Source organism: Electrophorus electricus, chromosome 4 (assembly GCF_041902795.1).
Source record: "Electrophorus electricus isolate QZ-2024a chromosome 4, ASM4190279v1, whole genome shotgun sequence".
Classification (NCBI taxonomy): Eukaryota; Metazoa; Chordata; class Actinopteri; order Gymnotiformes; family Gymnotidae; genus Electrophorus; species Electrophorus electricus.
Window position 1 is genome coordinate 16,852,750 of NC_137500.1, and position 19,827 is coordinate 16,872,576.

The window sequence follows — 19,827 nt, forward strand, 5'->3', positions numbered from 1 at the left end:
CAGTCTGCATTTGAAGACTGCAAGGGACTCTGCTGTCCGGACAGCAAGTGGGAGTTTATTCCACCATCTTGGAGCCAGGACAGAAAATAGTCTCGATGCTTGTCGTCCATGAGACTTGAAGCAAGGTATTTCAGATTACATTTTTAAAAATCTGGATGGAAGAAGCAAATTGTAAGAAGTCAGTGTTTCATGAACAAGTCTGAATAATATCTTTGTTCAGTGCCCAGCCTCCATTACTAGAGTATATCCAAGTTCTAATAGAAGATACAGTGTCAACTGTAACTGTGCCTTTTTCCTGTTAGTAATAGCTACCTTGCAAAAATTTCAAGATCAAGATAACTAATGATACAATTCTATAATTTTACATTCAGTTGTTTTTCTTAATATCTTTGTGTTATTCACTACCACATAGGTATCAAATCAACCCCTTGGACTTAAATGTGTCCATGGACAAGGAGGCTTTAAAACAAGCAAAGGGCAGTACCAAAAATACCTATTTAATACCTCACTAACGACTGAACACAGCTGGTCTAAAATGATCCCACATGACCAGAACTAATTCCACTACAATACACACCATTTTCATAAAATGTTATAATTTTTCTGAATTAGTATTGTTGCCATTATTATTACTTTTTTTTTTACTCATCATTATAACCTTTGCCCTTTCAGCGTTTAGTATTAGCTATCCAAAGAACCTAAAAGTGAATAGCATAACCTGTTGAAAACCTTGTTTAAAAAAACATGCTTTGCCAAATGATTCCAGAAAATGTTTAAAAACAATTTAGACAGTAAAAGTTGAGCCAGTGAATATATATTTTTTGTCTGAATAATTTATTGAATCAATAAGAAAAGATTATATATTTACAAATCAATCTTTTGACCACAGATTTTATTAGCAATGAATAAGATATCCAATTATTTTCAGTAGTTTCTTCTACCTCCTCCAAATGCATTTTACAAAAAAATGGTTGAAAAGAGTTCATTTGGTTATTATAAATAAAAGATCCAAAATGTCTTTTTCCAAACTACTTTCTTTTGTTTTAACTGCAATTGTCATTATACAATCCCAATGTAATGAGGACTGCACACTGGCCTCAGGAATATCTGCAATATGTTAATCAATGCTTCTGTGAGCATCAACACTCCACGAACTGAACTAATATTACATGTGGTCCACAAGTTTAAAAAAAAAAAAAAAAAAAAAAAAAAAGGTTCCAAATGAACAAGAGAAAGTATGAAAATATGTTTTCTATGTAGTAAATCTAAATCTAAATATTGCAACAAAATTATTTAATCTTATGAATGTATCTCATATAAGCTTATACTTGGTAGGTATGTGGTGCATGCCTCTCACTGCTGTCCTAATGTGACCAACTTCCACATATCTTAAGTGATGGTTGGAATTAAGAGTCTTTGAAGTTCCTATACAGGGATATCAACATTTTATCCCAGCAAGATTACAATGCAAGTTAACTCATCTGACTACTTGCTGCTACACATTTGCACCATCACCACCTTCTAAACTAAATAGCACATCTTTGCCCTCCTCTACAAGGTAACCTTGCTGACGTAAGGTTTTCAAAATGATAACTAACTCAGACAAGAAGGCCAACCTCGGTCTCGCAAAAGCTTGAAAGCTGTAGGAAAGGAACTTGTGCTCTTCGGCCCTTTATGTGCTTTTGGTTTGGCTGCGCTTGCGGCCACTGGACTGTTCGCATCCTCTGCGCTCACTCAGATGGGTGCGCTCATGCTTGCGCAGGGGTGCGGCAAACTTGAAGCTCTTGCCGCAATGAGCGCATCGCCATGGCCGCTCGCCCGTGTGGCTCAGCATGTGGTTCTTCAGGTGTGATGAGTGCTTGTATGTCTTCCCGCACTCCGTGCAAGTGAAGGGCCTCTCACCCGTGTGCACGCGCTCATGCCGCTTCATGTTGCCAATCTGAGAGAAAGCCTTGCCGCACACAGCGCAGCTGAACGGTCGCTCGCCCGTGTGCACGCGCAAGTGGCAGCGCAGCATCTCAGGCCCGGCAAACGTCTTGTGGCAGACAGTGCATGGGACACGGGCACGTGGCCTCTCGTGGTTGCGTTGGTGCTTCTTCAGGTCAAACATGTAGACGAACGCCTTGCCACACACAGAGCACAGGTACTGTCGCTCGCCCACGTGGTAGCCCTTGTGCCGGCGCAGCAGGCTGGCATAGATGAAGCTCTTCCCACACACGTTACACTGGTAGGAGCGCGCCATGGAGTGGTAGCGAACGTGGATGGCCAGTTTGAATGCTGTCGGGAAGCACTTTTCGCAGTGCGGGCACTGGTGCAGGCTCTCTGACGTGTGGCATTCGCGGTGGATCTTCAGGTATGAGCCCTGCGAGAAGCTCTTGCCACAAACGGTGCACATGTACGGCTTCTCGCCCGTGTGCACACGTGCATGCTTGACGAGGTCAGCCTTCTTGCGAAAGGTCTTGGCGCACTGGGTGCACTTAAACGGCCGGGCGAGTGAGTGCGTCTTAATGTGGCTTGACAGGAAGCTGAAGCAGCGGAAGCGCTTACCACAGTCCGAGCACTGGAACGGCCGTTCACCTGTGTGTGTGCGTGCGTGGTTCTTCAGCTGGCACTCATAGCGGAACTCTTTCATGCATACGCGGCACACGTGCTTCTTCTCGCCCACCTCCTGAGGTGCCCGAGACTCGCTGGGCACTGCCAGCGACTTCCTGCCCAGCACTGCTTGTGTCGGAGCACTCTTCCTGTTAATGATGGCCTTGATCGATGGTGGTCTTTCAATAACAGGAACATATGTTGTCTCTTCTGTGAGGACCTCCACAGGAGTAGTAGAAGGCAAGATGGGAAGGGATATCACCTTCCCAGCTATTTCTGAAATCCACTCCTCCATGCTCATTTCCCTTACCCCAGGGGTCTCCGCTCCATCTGACTGCTCCAGAAACTGCAGCTGAGTGGTCTCCTCTCCCCCGTTGTCCAATTCTGAAACTATAACAGTAGATCCATCTGCAGTGAGGTAGATTTGTTGAAATTCACACATCCCCGTATTGTTCTCTTGACAAACTGACTCCTCATTTAGTTCATCCTCCACCCTGACTGTGTTGGGTATGGCAATGCTGTCTAAAGGCTCCACCTCCTCTGTGTCACTGGGGGTTGGACTCATTATAGTGGCAGCAGCACAGTCAGACTCTGACTGGTTTTCTGAGATGGCTTGTGTAATAATGATTGTCTCTTGTGCCATGGACGAGGGAGATGGGATTTTGTCTTGTGCAACCAAACTGGCAGGTAATACTGCTTCTTGTTCAGATGAAATGGAAGGTAATATTCCACCAGTTCCTCCATCGGAAGGGAGGGGTAAACAAACAACCTCTGTTGTTGAGTGAACGGCTGCTGTCAGGGAAAAAAACAAAGGAAGAATACAGTAATCATTAAGTATACTAATAACCACATAAGATTTAAAATGTATACTCTGGAGGAAAGAAGCAACAGTCCTCGCTTTATTCAAATGGTCATTGTCTAATGAGCAGAATAAGATGTGTTGATGCTTTAAAAACAGTATATTACTACACTTCAAGACTAAAGTTTGATAACATTGGTGTAAGGTGATGTTCAGCCTTTAGTAAATTAGTTAATGTACCTCTGAGAGGCTTACCATTTCTATTGCCATGTCTCCTGGTTTTGAAGTGTTGTAGCACATCCCTTAACTCTGCTGGATCAGATAATGGCTGAACGATGTCCTCCATGGCAGACAAGGCACCACAGAGCCATGAGGCTGTCTGAAGAAGTACAAAACTTTCATCTTAAACACTGCGTGGAGAACTCACTGAATATAAACTTTGTTAACCTCTGTAATCTGTGCGAAGCATACTGAAAATTCCAAAATTGTAGTTTCCACTAGATTTACTAGTGTGTGGCTGTGATTTTAGTACCTTTTTTGTACTATCAGGTGCAACAGAAATATCTTAAAAGGGTTTAAGTTACTGAGAAATTGGGTTAGAACTTCAAAAGGGATACTAACACAAATTAACAATTGCCCCAAATTAGTGCCTGATCCTAAAAATCACAAATTTAATAACTGAAATGGTTTTTGCTTCTGCCTTTGGCATTGTAAAAAGACACCCTAGCATGCGAGTAGGGCAAATTAATAATTGCTAACCATTTCTAAGGATGCAGAAATTTATTCCTGTGAGAGTAGAATATTTGTCCTTGCCCTGGTTAAAAAAAAACCTTGAGATTCCATTCATTATTAACAAACAAAAATACACATCACAGTTAACAAATACTAAATAAAAATAGTTATGCAACTGGATGAAATTGCCCACCTCTTTAAGGTTTGGCACAGGCAGGAGTTCCTCTACTCGAGTTAGGAACTCCCATGCCAAGCTCTGTAGCACCGCGTCATACCCAGAACCATATTCTACAGGAAAGACATTCTGCAGAGATAAAATGGTAATAATAAGACAATAGGAAAAATGGCAGTATGGAAGCAATTAAAGACTGAATAGCTAAAGGAAGAAGAGAAGAGACAGAGAGATCCATATCAAACCTGAAAAAAGTTCTCTCTCTTGGTTGCATCCTCCAAGATGTTATGGATCATCCTTATGAATTTGGTATTCATTATTTCACTTTCAACATCTTTGCACTGTAAAGTTCAAATGCAATAACATGGCTTACTGATATAAGCATAAGCCTGATATAAAACAGGTACACTTATAAAGTCTGAATCAATTCTGTCTGACTCCTTGAATGCCATTTGTAAAGACATTCTTATGCTTTTACTCAGTCATAAAGATCAGTTGGGGTCCTCTTGATGATACAATATCACATTTACTGTTATTAACTCTTCACTTCATAAGTCTGGTATGTATGGTTTGAGAACTGATATTTGAGAACATAAACTTTTGGACAAAAGTTTTTTTAGGACACCAGCCTTAAAGTACTAGTATCTTGTAGCCTTAAATTACTATTAGGTGGTTTATTTGAAATGTTTTAAACATAAAATCATGCCATTTTATTGTTTTTTTATTGAATATTTATGGAATTTTGTTAGTTTATTATCATTAAAATCCAATCTTAATGGTTGTGCAGACTGACAGTTTGGTGGTTTGAGATACCAAAACATAAAATAATATATATTCTTTGAATGAAGTAAAAATATGTTAAAACTAAAGCACAGATAATTCCAAAACATTCATGATTTATCTGACAAATGCTTTAAGGTAGCATGGTATATTATTTGTATATTATTAATTGGCCTTTAGGATTTTAAAATTGCTAAAGAATGAGACATGCAACCGAGACCCTCTAAAATATCACATTTTGTTTTATTGCGTGATTGTGTATCTTACTCTGATTAAAGGTTCACCAATATTTTTTAACATACTGTTATCACAAAATACAACAAAATAATTGCAATATACTAGTTTGTCCAAAAGGTGCAAAAGGTGAAACTGTATATTCACACCTACTTTATAAGTAAGGTTACGAAGTGTGTCCAAATGTGCTTGAATAATCCAGCGGTCAGGAGTTTTGTCCTTAAAACAGAGCTCTAAGATCACCTACAAGAATAAATTATTTACAAAACATTTTGCATGGAACTATTATTCAAATTTGACATGTGACATCATACTAACATTATTTTTTGTCTCAGACACTAAGGTACATTACATGTAAAGGAAAATGTTTTAATTCATATGTATGAAATTCTTGTTATTTATTTGAAGTTTACCTTTTTCCGCAAGTGAAAGACCAGCTTATTAATTAGACTTTGACTCATGATGTCTGGAACTGCTTCTGACACCAGCATAACAAACTGCTCCAGTTTCCCATATTGTGTTACATTGTGACGCTGAACCACTTGCCACAGAAAAGCAGACATTAGTCGCAGGGGTGGCACCACAAGGCGGAGGGCAGAAAGAGGGAGTGCAGGGGCTGAAAGAGAAGAAGCAACAGTTATTTTATGGGAAACGTTTAAATAAACCCCTTTAATTAGGGCATTATTGTGAGGGAAGGTGTCAGAGCGTGTTTACACCTTGCATTAACATGCATTTTTGGTGATCGAATAACGTTCAGCTTTCACTTGACCTGCATGAAAAGCCAGGTGTAAACACACCCAAGACACATTACAATTGGATCACTCAAACCACATTTGGAGGTGGTCAGAGAGAGATCTTGAACATGTTTTTCCTACAAGTGTAAAAGAATGCATCTTCTGTGCATAAAATTACATAAGCATAAACGCATCTGCTGACTAACTACAGAAATTACAGCAATTGCCAAACAGAGCCTTCTCCTGCATTAAAGCCGACACTTCTTTGTAGAGTTTCTGCATATATTTAACAGTATATGATACACTGGTAATAGTACGTCAGTTTCAGGAACTAAAATGGAAGCGTTGTGTTGCTTGGTTTGCTTTTTATGTGGGAAATTAAGATTGGTTCTTTGTAAGATTGGCAAGATCTGCTCACACTGGGGGCACATTTTAGTGAAAAGTGTAAATGGAATTCACCCAAAGTAAATCCAGTATATATAAACTAGGCACTATATAAATGTACATAATTATAAATGAGTTAATTATGGCTGCAAAATATGGGCAAAAATATTGTGTGATAATTGCAATTGTAATATGCTTTGCAATAAGTTAAAAGACATTTTACTGAAACCATGTGATGTTGGTAAAGTCCTGGATAAAAGACAACCCTGATTCATTAAAATGCACACAGAACACTGATCAAAAACATCTTAAGGTGGCCATGATACTCATAGTAGACAATAAAACAATGCAGTGAACTTGAGCAAAGCAAAGACATCTGGCACAGTTAGTACTGGACATAGTTAAAATTCAGGTCTGAGATACATGTTTGCAGTTTGCATTCAAAATGCTCTTCTCCAAAAGGAATAGTTTGGATACATATGCATATTAAATCACCACTGCAGAATCTCTCTCTGTATGCATGATTACCACCAGTCTATGGTAAGGAAAAAAGTTAACCCAGGTCTAATTGCCTAAGTTGCCAACATAAACTTCGCTTATTTTCTCAGCTTTCCTATTCCGACAATAATCACCGCATGCATTATTAATAACTAAAAAAATGCTACAAAAAGCTACAACGGTAGGAAAGCCTAAGTAACTCTAGAAATGCAAAAGTGGAGCAAAGCAACTAGTTACTCTTCTGCCACTATACAGATTTATTTACAAGCAAAACGTATAACGGCAGTTTATAACGCATTTCTAGTCTGGACTCAACAAAGACTATTTATAACTGCATGTTATTATTACCGTTAAAAACAATGGAAGCACCACATTGGCCTAGAAGCTGACAGTAACAATCAAACTGCCGAACTAATACATAAAAGTCAATATAATTCAGTGTTGCCGTTGGCAAATGATTGCGTTTGTTAGCAAATGGGCTAACATGTAACCTTAAGCACTACAGACCTAAACCTTTAATTACCATGTCAATGTCAACAACTAGAAGTTTCTCAAATATTTTTACTTATGCATATCTGAGGGATACTGCTGGGAAATATTGTCATACCATGTCTGTACCTGCTATTTTGACAGTATTCGCTTTGCTTGCTAGCTTCACTCTCTCTAAATCGCGCCACTTAACCACTTGCTAGCGTTTAGCTCGTAAGCTAAGTTGCTTATGGTTTTCACTTACTTGTTTGGCGACTTTCTGGAGTAACTATTTCCATGATTATGTTTTAAAGAAGCGCAGAAATATATATTTAATCAAATGTTAATGACCTCATATCAGTAAGATCGTATTATTAATCAATAACAAAACAACTACTAATATATATTTATCGTGAAGCTGACCGAAGCAACGAACAACCATGCATAGCCGGAAATCACACCGGATATACAACCCACCTCTGTTTCGCAGCGACAGAAATTCTCTGTAAATAACTTTTAGTGCCCCTTCTGATCTGGTGGTTAAGTGAACTGAAACCATATTAACGTTATTACTGTTGGCCTATGATCATCAGGGTGGAAGATACAAAACCACTGAATCATCATTATCAAAGTATCGAAAAGGTAGAATATTCCATATGTGACAGAACAATTCATTTAGATTTCCCCACTATGACACAAAAAACATGAAAACAACTAGGCATAGTGTGTTCCGATTAAAGATGATTTTTCATTTGAATGTACACGTTTAGCATTGTTTATAAAGTTCTGACAATGTTACGTGCTGTAGATATAAACATGCATTATGAAGAGGAACCATATTTGAAGAAACTATGGCTGTGAGAAAATGTGGCCATGTAGAGACATTGCTAATCATTTCTTATATACTAACATAATGTTATCAACAGTGCAGAAAAATAATATTAATCACCATGACACCACCATAATTAACTTTTTAAAAATTGTTTATTCTTGCTTTATAAAGCTATAAGCCATAAAATGCTTGGAAGACATCTTAGTATGTTCTGGTTATTAGTGATTGTATTTGAGGTAATATGATGTTCATATCAAATACCACAAATAAAGTGTTTAGACTACATCACTTAAGATATATTGATGTAGCATGTAATAACTGGATATTACAGTATTATTCCCAATGCTAACTAATTTCATTTTAATTGCCCATGCAAGTAGTCTTTTTAGACGATACAAACAAAACACAATACAAACAACAATGATCTGTCACACTCTGGAAACTAATAAGCCCTCTGCAGTGCATCACACCTGCTTTTAGAGTGAACAAGCTGGCTTTACTAATCCTCACCTCTCCATCTCCATTTGTCCTGTATCACTGGAAGCCTGCCTGCCCAACTTAGGCTTGATGGCTGTCCTTTTCTAACTAGACCCTCAGTTTCATGAGTGCACTCAATTGATGGAAAAGAGAAAGGATGAAACGCTGTATAAAAGGAGGGAACTGATTTATGAGGTGGTGGTGAAGAAGTGGCCTGGAGCTGTTAACAGGATACACAGAGATGAGCACTTTCCCAGTAATAAACATCCAGTTTTATATGCATCGCTGAGGGTGATGACTCTGTGTGTATGTGTGTGTGTGTGTGTGTGTGCACACGTGCACTTGTATGTTAGTTGTGTGTCTGTATTTAGGAGTAGCCCCAGATAAGAAATGATACTGTAGCAAATTTAGTGTACATGCTGGTTCAGCTGCCTTTATTTTATTTAATCATCAAATCCAGGGGGGAAATATATATATATATATATATATATATATATATATATATATATATATATATATATATATATATATATATATATATATATATATATATATATATATATATATATATATATATATATATATATATATAGTGTCTTTTTTTTGGGGGGGGGGGGTTGTCTAATATTGAAAGGGAAGTAATTTTTATTTATGAGAAGAGATGTTCACAGGTGGGTTTGGTTATTGCCTGTCTGTGTTGTGGAGTTACATATATAATTAAAATTCCACGATGACGCCAAGGGTATCAATCCAAAATGCCATAAAACAGTGATTTGGAATAGCACTTAATTCCGCTTGCCTTGCCTCAAATATATACCATACATATTAAGTGCACAGTGTGATGTATGAGACATGTTATAACAGTAAGAACAGAATGCAGTACAGGAATGCTACATTCTTTCAGGGCCCTTAAAATCACAAATGGCAACAATCCAAAAAAAAAACAAAAACAAATCATCTTAACATATATCATGAATAGTCATCCCTTTACCGAATAGAGGTGGTTTGAGACATGGGGTGTTCCCAGTTACATCCCTAAAGCTCCACCCACCCCAATACATCCCCACTGAAGAAGCATAGCTAAACAGCTACAGCACTGGATATAACACTCACTGCAGAGGCATGGAGCATTTGTGGTCAAGCAAGTGGAAGCGATGTCAGAAATGAACATCTAAGCACCGTGAAGAGTAGAGCATATCTGCGGACGAAGATAAGACCTCCATGTGTTGATTCACTGTGGAAATTTATGGTGAAAGGACAGGGTGTGGGGAGGTAGTAGGGGGAGGCTGGACGACAAAGAGTTGATGGCTAAGCTATAAAGAACGAGTGGGGGGAGTGAAGAATGTGAATGGACATTGAGAAACAAAGGGAGCAGATAAAGAGAGTGGAGTAAATGAGGGAGAGAGAGTGGGTGGCAGGTAAAACCAGAGTGGGGACCATGAGCTGCGCACTTGTGACTGCGTCTTACGATTCTCTGCCTGCTCGGCTGAGCCCCCAGCGCGTGAAAGATCAGCACACTGCTCGACGGCTTTCATCACCACGGGGCTCAGGAGCTCCAGCCTCGCCTGTGGCTCTTCGCCGCCCCTCTGCTCTGCCCGGATACCTGCTCTCGCCCTTACAGGAGCCCAGTGAACTCCGGCATCACAGGCAACAGCGCTTCTCCCTCTCACTGGATTCGGAAGTCTCTCTGGCACCCCCTGTGCCTGTGGCAGGCGCTGCCCCACCATGCTGCCACGTAGTGGGGGTGGTGCCACTGCTGCGCCTTGCACTGCTCGTCTTCAGCTGCCTCTTCTGGGCGGCCGGACTGGCGATCTTTACGCTGGGCATCTGGGTGCAAGCCTCGCTGGCTGACTACATGCTGCTCTCGGTGAACCATTACCCTAATGCCCCACTAATACTACTAGCCACGGGGGCGGCCATCACTGCCTGGGGATTTCTGGGCTGCCTGGGAGTGGCAGTTGGCCTGCCCTGCCTCCTCCGGGCCTATGGCATCTTTCAGCTGGCTGTGCTCATTGGGGGTTTGGCCGCTGGTCTCTCGGGGCTCTTCTACAGAGAAGATATTGCTAGAGGTTTTCGCAGTGGCCTACAGAGAGCCGTCGTGAGCTACGGGGATGACGAAGGCCGTGCCAATGCCCTAGATGGCATTCAGAGGGCACTTAAGTGCTGTGGGGCAGAAGGTTGGCGTGACTGGCTCCTGTCTGAATGGGCCACCCAGGACGCTCTTTCGCCAGCAGGCAACTTGGGTAATGGCACGTTTTCTGTGTCAGTGCCAGACAGCTGCTGCATACAGCGCAAGGCCTGTCATAACAGGCCATTGCCAGAAGGGGGCAGTGGAACCATTGAAGCTGTGGGGATTCACCAACATGGCTGCTTCAGGAAAGTCTTCAGTTTTGTTAATGATAATGTCTTTCATATTGCTGCTGCTGTGCTGGGGCTTGCCTTTACGCAGGTGTTAGGTATTGCTCTAGCATGTATACTTGCTAACCACCTGGCTTCTCAGCCTCGTAGACAAGGTCACTAAGAAATGTCAGAGTTGTTGTTCAAGAGAACGACCAGTAATCCAGCATTATTCTATGAAAAAGCTAGTTCCATAGACTTCCTTATTAAGTCTACTTATATATTGAACAAGATCTTCAATAGAGAGTATGTACAATTAAACAAAGAGTTAGCTTAGAAAACCACCTTCAAGAAACTTTCTTTAAATAACACTAAGTAATTTTTTCTGAAATATTTATGAAAGTGATTATTTATTATGTTTTTTTTTTCTTCTTTAAAGTACAGCTCAAATGAGATGAAGAATCTAATTACTTGGTAGTCTCCAAATGAACTAGTTTAAGCTTCATAGACCAGGTCCACCACATGGAAGCGTCATGTTTGAAATACATTTAGTACAGAGTATTTGACTCATCTAGGCCATTAAGCATCAGTGTAATGGCTGTTTCATAATGTGAGGACTCAGTGAAAAAATGACATATTGCTCCTTTAAGTGCACATTATCAACTAGGGAGATGCTCCAATGGTGCTTTCAGGTTCTGTATTTGTGCTGGATTCCAAGCCATTCTACAGGAACCCTGGATTTTGATTTAAAAACTGTCCAACTATCCAAACTGTACACTATGACAGATATTTTTTTGAGAAATAAGATGCACTAAACTAAAACAGAATTAAGCTTGATTTGACTTTGGATTGACTGTGGAATTTATAACATTTTGTTGTTTGGATTTTCTGATAACCATGTACATTAGTACTTATATTCAATGGTGTTTATGCAATAATATAATAATACCAGGCATACCATATGTAGAAGCAGCTTGCATGATTTACAATTACTATTTGAGGATAAACTACATAAATATGAATGTTGCTGACAGATTAGTCTAAAAGGGGTGGGGGTGGGGGTGGGGGGGGGTATATCAAGTCCTTCACACTTTAAACAAAAACTGATATGTTTCTTGAAACATTTTTGACTGAAAATGATTGGAATCACAGTAAACTGTAATTATGTCTAGAATTCTAGTTTTAGTCTTAGAAGAAATGTGGACTTGGATAGTTGTATCTTAAGGCAGACACCTGTAAATTAAAATTCTAAAGACAGATAATCAAGATAGTCTGCTAATATCTTAATACAAGATTGAGTTGACATTTTAAAGAGCCTAATGTGTGTAGAGATGATGTCAAGCTACTTTGTTTTACTATACTTTTCAAATATTTTACTTTTGACAAGACAAATATCTTAAAGTACAAACTTCTGTGTTGGTCACTTATTGAGCACAAATTTTCTATCTCATGTTCTAAGTGTTTCCTCATTGAATGATTAAGCCTTCAATTACTTAATTTAACATGCAGCATGCAGATGACCTGAGTTATGCTAGAGGAGGTGTATTCATAATCAAATACAGGGCAGCATGACTGTCACAAGCTTTCGTTAACTGACCAATTACAATGTGAGAATTCAGCTAAATTTCTTGGACAAATACTTGCCTGCTCTAATAGGTTTGTTCAGTGTGTTCATTAGTGCCAGGCAGCAGTAGGCCCTTTGCAACAAATTCCACTGTATTCCAAGCAGGTTGTTCTAGTTCTCTTCTTAATGTTCAGTTAAACACTACACAAGCCCCAAGGAATGGCAGTTAGCTCAATAGTTAAGGTACTTAACTAGCAATCAGAACATTGCCAGTTCAAGCCCCACTGCTGCCTTACTGTGACAGTTAAGCCTCACTTTCTCAAGTTGTGTTCAGTCAGAATTGTATGTTGTTTTGGATAAAAGCATCAGCTAAATGTAAAGGCACCCTATGCAAACAGCTCTATTGGATGTGAGGAATGTGTAGTTTTCTGAGCCATGTAATAAATAAAAATGAATAAACATCTGAGTTTGATTTCTATTTTAATTAGCCAAATTTATAGTGCTCAGATTGAAGTTTTCCACTGTTACTGACACATTGTATATTATGTGTCCGTCTATAATGTGTGTTTATGTGGCATTCTAATGTGTTTTTTCATTGACTTTACTGATGCAGTTTTAAAAGGCTAAGTCTAGCAAGCCAAGTGTAATTAAATTGCTAACAATTTCAAAACTGGGTTCCATGTCTCAAAAATCTGTGCAGCACTTTACATTACCTTCAGACTACAGAGTACCTGAAAACAAGAGCAAGACTCATTTGCATTTTAAGAACATGAATAATAAAGAGCTATACTTCTTTATCACGATCCTAGATTACAAATGTAAACAGGTCTTAAATTTGGCCTGAGTTGGCAAGTCTATCTGATTTCTAAATTACCTGACAGTGTGGATTCATGGCCAGTCAAACGAATCTCATTTTGACCTGAAGTCACCTTAGTAATTAGATTTTTCCCTTTTTTTTTTTAGTTGGGCAGTGTGTCTCTCTCTCTCTCTCACACACACACACACACACACACACACACACACACACACACACACAACCTGGGATGCAGTGGAGAATTTTGCCTCTTTGACATACTGATGCACATTTTCATGTTCACTGAGGTAAAGCAAAATGAGCAGTGTGCCATTTCTTAAAACAATGAGTCTGACCTGCTGCTCAATCCTCAGTCTTCCATATGAATCCTGATAATACCTTCGGCGAACGCAGTCACCAAGCCTACGTGTAACTAGCCACATGTGCTGTTTATAACATTGTACTCAGAAAGGGCTTTGTAATGTTTCAAACATGATTTCACTTCAAAAATGTTACTCTGGGAAAAAGAAGAGGATTTTTTGAAGGAACCTGGATCACCAACTGTAGGAGTAGCAACTGCATGGAGCAGAGCATCTGAACAGTTCCAAGTTAATGCCAGGCTCTGAGCCTGCTGCATTGTTACTGTGTGCAAGGCAACTTGATAATGGTGCTTCATGTTATTTCAGAGAAGTGGAGGTTAGTAGTAACCAAAGTGTCAACCCAGAGTGAATTGCTGGGATACTGAAGTCAAAGGCACAGAGCTGAGGGGTATTTCAGGCAATTTATTACTTCCTCAGTCAGGTAAACTGTAAATAGGCACCAGCTGCCTTCGAGTTAAGGATAATGTGAAAGTGTAGGGATTAGCACAGTGCAGTAGAATGTCACATGCAATACAATGTATTAATGTCCACAAGGCAATACAGTATCCACATATGCAATTTTGCCATGAATATGAAATGGCTTCAACTGTGGTTTGCATCTAGTGGAATGTTTAAACAATTACAACTGCAATATTGCTTGGATTCTTGATCTTTTACAACATTTTATCCTAGTCAAATAAATAAATTAAATAAACACATAAAAAAATGGTGTTTTAAAGTTAGTACTTTATGCCAGTTCATACACTATTCAATTTTTCAAAATGTTTGTTCATATAGGTCATACACAAGTGTAGTGAAGATAGGGGAATAATTTTTAATCTGATGAAATTCTAACCTGGTCAAAAGGGGGTACTTTCTTCCACCCCTAGGGTCACAGACCGGACCTGGGACACGCTGGTGCGTTGAAGATTAGCAACAAAGCCATAAGTGGCCTAGCTATCGAGATGGCCTGGCTCCTGACCCACAACCGCCTCTCCTAGTTATAAACTGATGGATGGCAAGGTGAAAAGCTCTTACCAGCCTGGGTATGGTATCGAAACCATACATTCCATTAGACAGGGCATGTAACTTTGCTCATCCCACATTCACAAAGTAACAACTTATCATTTAATTGACTATGATATCAAAGAATTGACCAATAATGTATAGTGATTTTAATATAATCTCCAAATTGTGAAGTGTGCTCCTGTTATTTTATAAGTATCTGTCGCATTATACTGTTCATTACTTGTTCCTCATTCATTTGTATTATTCACCCATATAACTTCATCTGTACGTTGCTTACCTCATGCATAGGGAATGGGTAGGAGGGGACGGGCAACCCCTACTGAACTTTGACGGAGACAAAGATTCTTTTTTGTTGTTGTTGGTTTCTTAAACAAGTCAGTAACCTCTCGCTAATTACCCAGAAATACTAGGTTCTTTAGTGTTTATTAATCAGATTAGTTAACTCTTCCCTCACCTGTGACTCATAACACTTAATTAGTCCCCCCCTTCACTGTTCGCGACGGCTTTCTCTCCTGATCCTCTTATTAGGTTGTAGGCATTCTTTTATTACGAATTTATTAAGTTTCCTTTGTTAGTCTTGCTCGATACGTAGATTACCCATTTGAGTACTCCCATAGATTGCATGAACTATTCTATTTACTTTGTTTCTCTAATTATTTTTATTAGCTAATCTAGTTACCTGCATCGACCACGACTTGTTTGTGTTAAATATAGCTGGTTTATATTGTTAGGTTTGCGATTGCGATTCTAGTGAACTAGCCACTCCTGGTAATTAATAGAATCTTATTCAATGATTTGTGTATGTTTTTTTTGTTTTTGTTTTTATTTTTGTTTTTTCTTCTGCTTATGAGTCAGGTTACGGAGTATAGTTGGGTCATCCGATCAGAATGAATAAATCTGGTATTCTGGAATTTATCTTCCAAACTGAATTATTTCCTGTTTATTTGGTGGTACAGAGGTTGAGTGACACAGTAGCTCTCTGGAAAATCGACTCTGTTTTCCATGTGCACAGGTGTGTGTGTGTGTGTGTGTGTGTGTGTGTGTGTTTGTTTGTGGTCTTAAGGCATACAAAGAAACATGATCAGAACATGTACAGAAACAGTAGGTATATTATCAATATACATCGGTAAATGACTCCACCTAGTGGTTACTGTTTTACTTACGCGTGACCTTCTACACCTGTGAATCCACATGCATCAAACATCATGCACTTTCAAATCACGCAAGAAATATACAGTAGAATGACCAGTTATATCAACATAAAAACAGTTGCGTTGGCATATGAACTATAACAAAGACTTTTAATTCCAGGTTTGTTAAGGGTTATGGTTTTATCAATGCCTAAAATTACAATAAACTTATAATTACATAAATTGTACATCTACTCACTCATTCAATGGATGCACACAATCATTATCTAATCTGAACACAGTCGATTCCACGTTCTACCAGGAACTAAATCAAGTTGTAAAGGAAAGGAATTCCTACAGGCCGTATGTTCATCACATGACTATCAGAACAACGTCCTTTTTAACATTACTCCTCATCAGCTCCTGAGGCATTATGAGTCACTACACCTACAGGCCACATAGACATAGGTAGGTGCTGATCAGTGATCGTGACTACAGTTCCTACTCGGAGGTCTTTGGTTTCTGTAGTCCACTTGTTTCTGGGCTGAAGACACATCAGAGGACATGTATGCATGTGGCTTTGAATTCAATATTCCCTCTCCTATCCGGACTGTCCTCAGGACCTCCTTGGTGACAATCTGAGAGCCAAGGGTTGCACACAGGGCTACTTTCAGAGATCTAATCTCCCTCTCCCAAGCACCACCAAAGTGTGGTGCTCTGGGTGGGTTAAAAAGGAATTTAATCTCTTAGCAAACTGAAATTGCAGTGCAGGTTGTAGAGTAGTAAATGCCTCTTTGAGCTCCTTATCCCCAGCATTGAAATTGGTGCCCTGCTCATACGATCTCGTTAGGCTTTTCTCTGCGGGCAATGAATGTACGCAGTGCATTCACTATGAATCACTATCTATGATACTAATGAGATCTATGTAAACACCTCTTGTAGTTAGGCATTTGAAAATTATGCCCAATCACCTTTCACTACAGGGGCCTACTCTGACTATAAATTGCCTAAAACAATCAACACCAGTCAAATAGAATGTAGGTTTAAACAACAGAAGGTGGAATGGTGGCAGATCAGCCATTCTCAGTACTACTGGCTTCCCCCTCCATTTTCAGCATTCCCCCCAACTAGTGTTTCTTTATAGCTTCTTGACCCTTGAAGATCCAGTATCTCCTTCACAATTCTGCATAGATTTGTTCAGGACCTCAATGTTGTAGCTCTTTATCACAGTGTTGTATTAGGAGATGGCTGATGGGATGGGGTTTTTTTTTTGTTTGTTTTTTTTTTGTTTTTTTTTTCCTAATACAACAGGGTGAACAGCTACCTGCTCCAGTACATCACTATGTCGCAGGTGACCTCCAACCCTAATAAGACCATCTGGGTCAAGTTCAGGTGCTAAAGTAATGAGTCTACTCATAAAAGGGGCTGGATTCCCTGCTGATAAAGCTTTAATGTCTTCTAGTAAACTGGTGTGTTGAGCATGTTTAATAAGACTAACCTCAGATTCCTGATATGTGTCTGCTGATGGGTTACCACTTTGATTAGCTGTTACATGTAGTTCCTGTATAGAGGACTCAACTAATTAATTGAAGCTGCAATACTGTGTGTATAGCAGGGTTATCAGTTGTAAGACCCCCACAAAAAGTGGGTCTATGTTCCTGTTCATCTTGATCAGTGGCAATCGTTTTGGGCTGGATGGGCCACACCTCTGTTTTTCTATGAGAGAGGTCATCTGCAGGGTTATCCTCAGTAGGTACATCATGCCACTAATGTATGTCTGTAAGGTCCTGGATTTCAGCTATTCTCATTCTTACAAAGACCTCATAATGACAGGAATCAGATTTAATCCATGTCAGTGTAGTGGATGAATCTGTCCACAGGTGTGTCTCCTGGATGTCCAGTGTAAGTTACTTATGAAGTGTTTTAGGCAGCTGGGCTCCAGTCAGTTCTACAAAGAGTTCTAGTCTAGGCATTGACAGTTACTTCTTGCATGGTACTCTAGAATGAGCTGCCAAGAAAGCTATTTGAATTTGCCCTGATTTATTCTCAGTGTGGAGGTAGCCCACTGCTCCATCAGCCTGTTGAGAGGCATCACAAAATATGTAGGTAGCTCTTTGGCATCCAATGTATGGGGAACATAACACCTCATCACTGAGTTTCTTTATATGCTTCAGTTCATCCTCCAAAGTGTGCTATATATGAAGTAGACTGGAATGCAGACAAGGATTGTTCCAATCTCTTTGTTTCTCTGAGAGTTTCTGGACCAGAATCTTAGCTTTTGTATTGAAGGGTACAATATATTGTAGTGGATCATATTGGCTAGCTGAGATGCGATAGATATTCTGCATAGTGGCTGTCTGAAGCTCTGCCATTTACAGGTTAGAATGTACATCCCTTGGATGAGAGCTTGCTCGGGGATGGCAGAGGCAGGTGTGAGTGCATCTGCATGCACAGTGAGGTGAAGGCTTTTGGAGGATGGCTTGGTGTCAAGAAGGGCAGCAAATAAGCTACATCTCTCCAAGGGAAACATCAAGGACAGGGATTGGACTCCAGAGGACTTGGGGGAGGGTGTGGGGGGTGTGGGGGGTGGAGGGTTATTTTCTCTGATGAAGCCCCTTTCAGACTGTTTGCAACATCTGAACAAATTATTGTCCAGAGAGGAAAAGGTGAGCACTACCATGAGTCATGTGTCATGCCAACAGTGAGACATCTTGAGACCATTCATGTGTGGGGTGGCTTCTCATCCAAGGTAGTGGGTTTGCTTAAAATTTTGCCTAAGAACACTGCCATGAATAAGGAATGGTATCAAAACATCCTCTAAGAGCAACTTCTTCCAATGATCAAGGAGCAATTTGGTGATGAACAATGCTTTTTTTCAGCATGATGGAGCACCATGTCACAGGGCAAAAGTGATAACCAAGTGGCTCGGTGAACAAAACATTGAAATTTTGGGTCCATGGCTAGGAAACTCCCCAGATCTCAATCTGATTGACAACCTGTAGTCAATCCTCAAAAAGAAGGTGGACAACCAAAAACACAGAAACTATGATCATCTCCAAGCACTGATTAGGCAAGAATGGGTTGCCATCAGTCAAGATTTTGCCCAGAAGCTGATATCCAGCATGCCTAGTCTTAAAAGAACATTGACTGTAAACACTGTAAATATTAAGTCTTTGCTTAAACTGGATGTATTTGTCAATAAAAAGATTTAAAAAAAAACTTATGAAATGCTTATAATTGTACTTCATGAAATTGTACTTTATGAAATGTTTATAATTGTAATATACCATACAAACATCTGACAAACTGAGGCAGTAAACTTTGTGAAAACCAAAATTTGTCAGTCTCAAAACATTTGGCCACAACTGTAGGTTTGCCATTATGGGTCACCATGTGATGTGGGATGTACCATGACTCAGAAGACTGCGCAGCGATACTGGGTAGCACATTAGTGACATATCTTTTCTAGTTCGCGGACCTCTGCACTGTATTCCTTTGCTGTATCCAGGTCCTTAGCTATGCACGTCTCTGTTGCCCTTAAACGACAGGATGGATTCCTTTGGGGATTTCGGCTCGGGCATGTGTTTCTTGTGTAGTAGGGGAGTCGCATACTGAAGGAGGAAATTTACCTCTTACAGTCCTAGCTTGGAGTGTTATGAAGGGCCTCCTGGTCATGTCAGTAACGAACCACCTCCTTCTCATTTCTATAAGGAAGTATATCTAACTGCCATAGCCTCTCATTGTGCTCATGCAGTTCAGTAATAAGTGAGGCAAAGCATGTGAAGAGGAATTGTTAGTGTAGTAAGTTATGCTAGATAAGCCTTGTTGGTCCCTGTAGGGTCCAGCCCAACATTGTTCTTACAGCAGCAGGTCACCCTGGTGGTCCTAGCCTCACTGGCTTTGCTGGTGTAAT

At 39.8% G+C, this 19,827-nt stretch overlaps 2 protein-coding genes across 4 annotated transcripts; one reads left to right on the forward strand and one right to left on the reverse strand.

The window, feature by feature from the left end:
• Positions 1-740: 740 nt before the first annotated feature.
• On the reverse strand, positions 741-7,843 carry si:dkey-14d8.1 (uncharacterized). Of its 3 annotated transcripts, none has more exons than XM_027006819.3 (7): positions 7,659-7,843; positions 5,723-5,925; positions 5,463-5,552; positions 4,541-4,636; positions 4,317-4,427; positions 3,647-3,770; positions 741-3,381 (listed from the first exon to the last, which is right to left on the reverse strand). In XM_027006819.3, the coding sequence occupies exons 1-7, from the start codon at positions 7,690-7,692 to the stop codon at positions 1,673-1,675; spliced, it is 2,367 nt and encodes a 788-aa protein (XP_026862620.2). In that variant the 5' UTR covers positions 7,693-7,843; the 3' UTR covers positions 741-1,672. The 3 variants fall into 3 exon arrangements, with proteins under 3 accessions (XP_026862620.2, XP_026862621.2, XP_026862619.2); XM_027006820.3 differs by lacking the exon at positions 7,659-7,843 and adding an exon at positions 7,433-7,495 and having other exon boundaries at positions 741-3,384; XM_027006818.3 differs by having other exon boundaries at positions 742-3,384.
• Positions 7,844-10,097: 2,254 nt separating this feature from the next.
• LOC113575361 (tetraspanin-7-like) lies at positions 10,098-12,055 on the forward strand. The gene has a single exon (XM_027006823.3). It carries the CDS (start codon positions 10,141-10,143, stop codon positions 11,221-11,223), a length of 1,083 nt encoding a protein of 360 aa, XP_026862624.2. The 5' UTR covers positions 10,098-10,140; the 3' UTR covers positions 11,224-12,055.
• The last annotated feature ends 7,772 nt before the right edge of the window (positions 12,056-19,827 follow it).

Coding starts and splice junctions, on each gene's coding strand:
- si:dkey-14d8.1 (XM_027006818.3), bottom strand. CDS start 7,692: ATGGAAATAGTTACTCCAGAAAGTCGCCAAACAA. Junction 4,428..4,540: donor AGAGAGAGAACTTTTTTCAG/GTTTGATATGGA, acceptor TTATCTCTGCAG/AATGTCTTTCCTGTAGAATA. Junction 3,771..4,316: donor CTGTGCCAAACCTTAAAGAG/GTGGGCAATTTC, acceptor GTACTTCTTCAG/ACAGCCTCATGGCTCTGTGG.
- LOC113575361 (XM_027006823.3), top strand. CDS start 10,141: ATGAGCTGCGCACTTGTGACTGCGTCTTACGATTCTCTGCCTGCTCGG.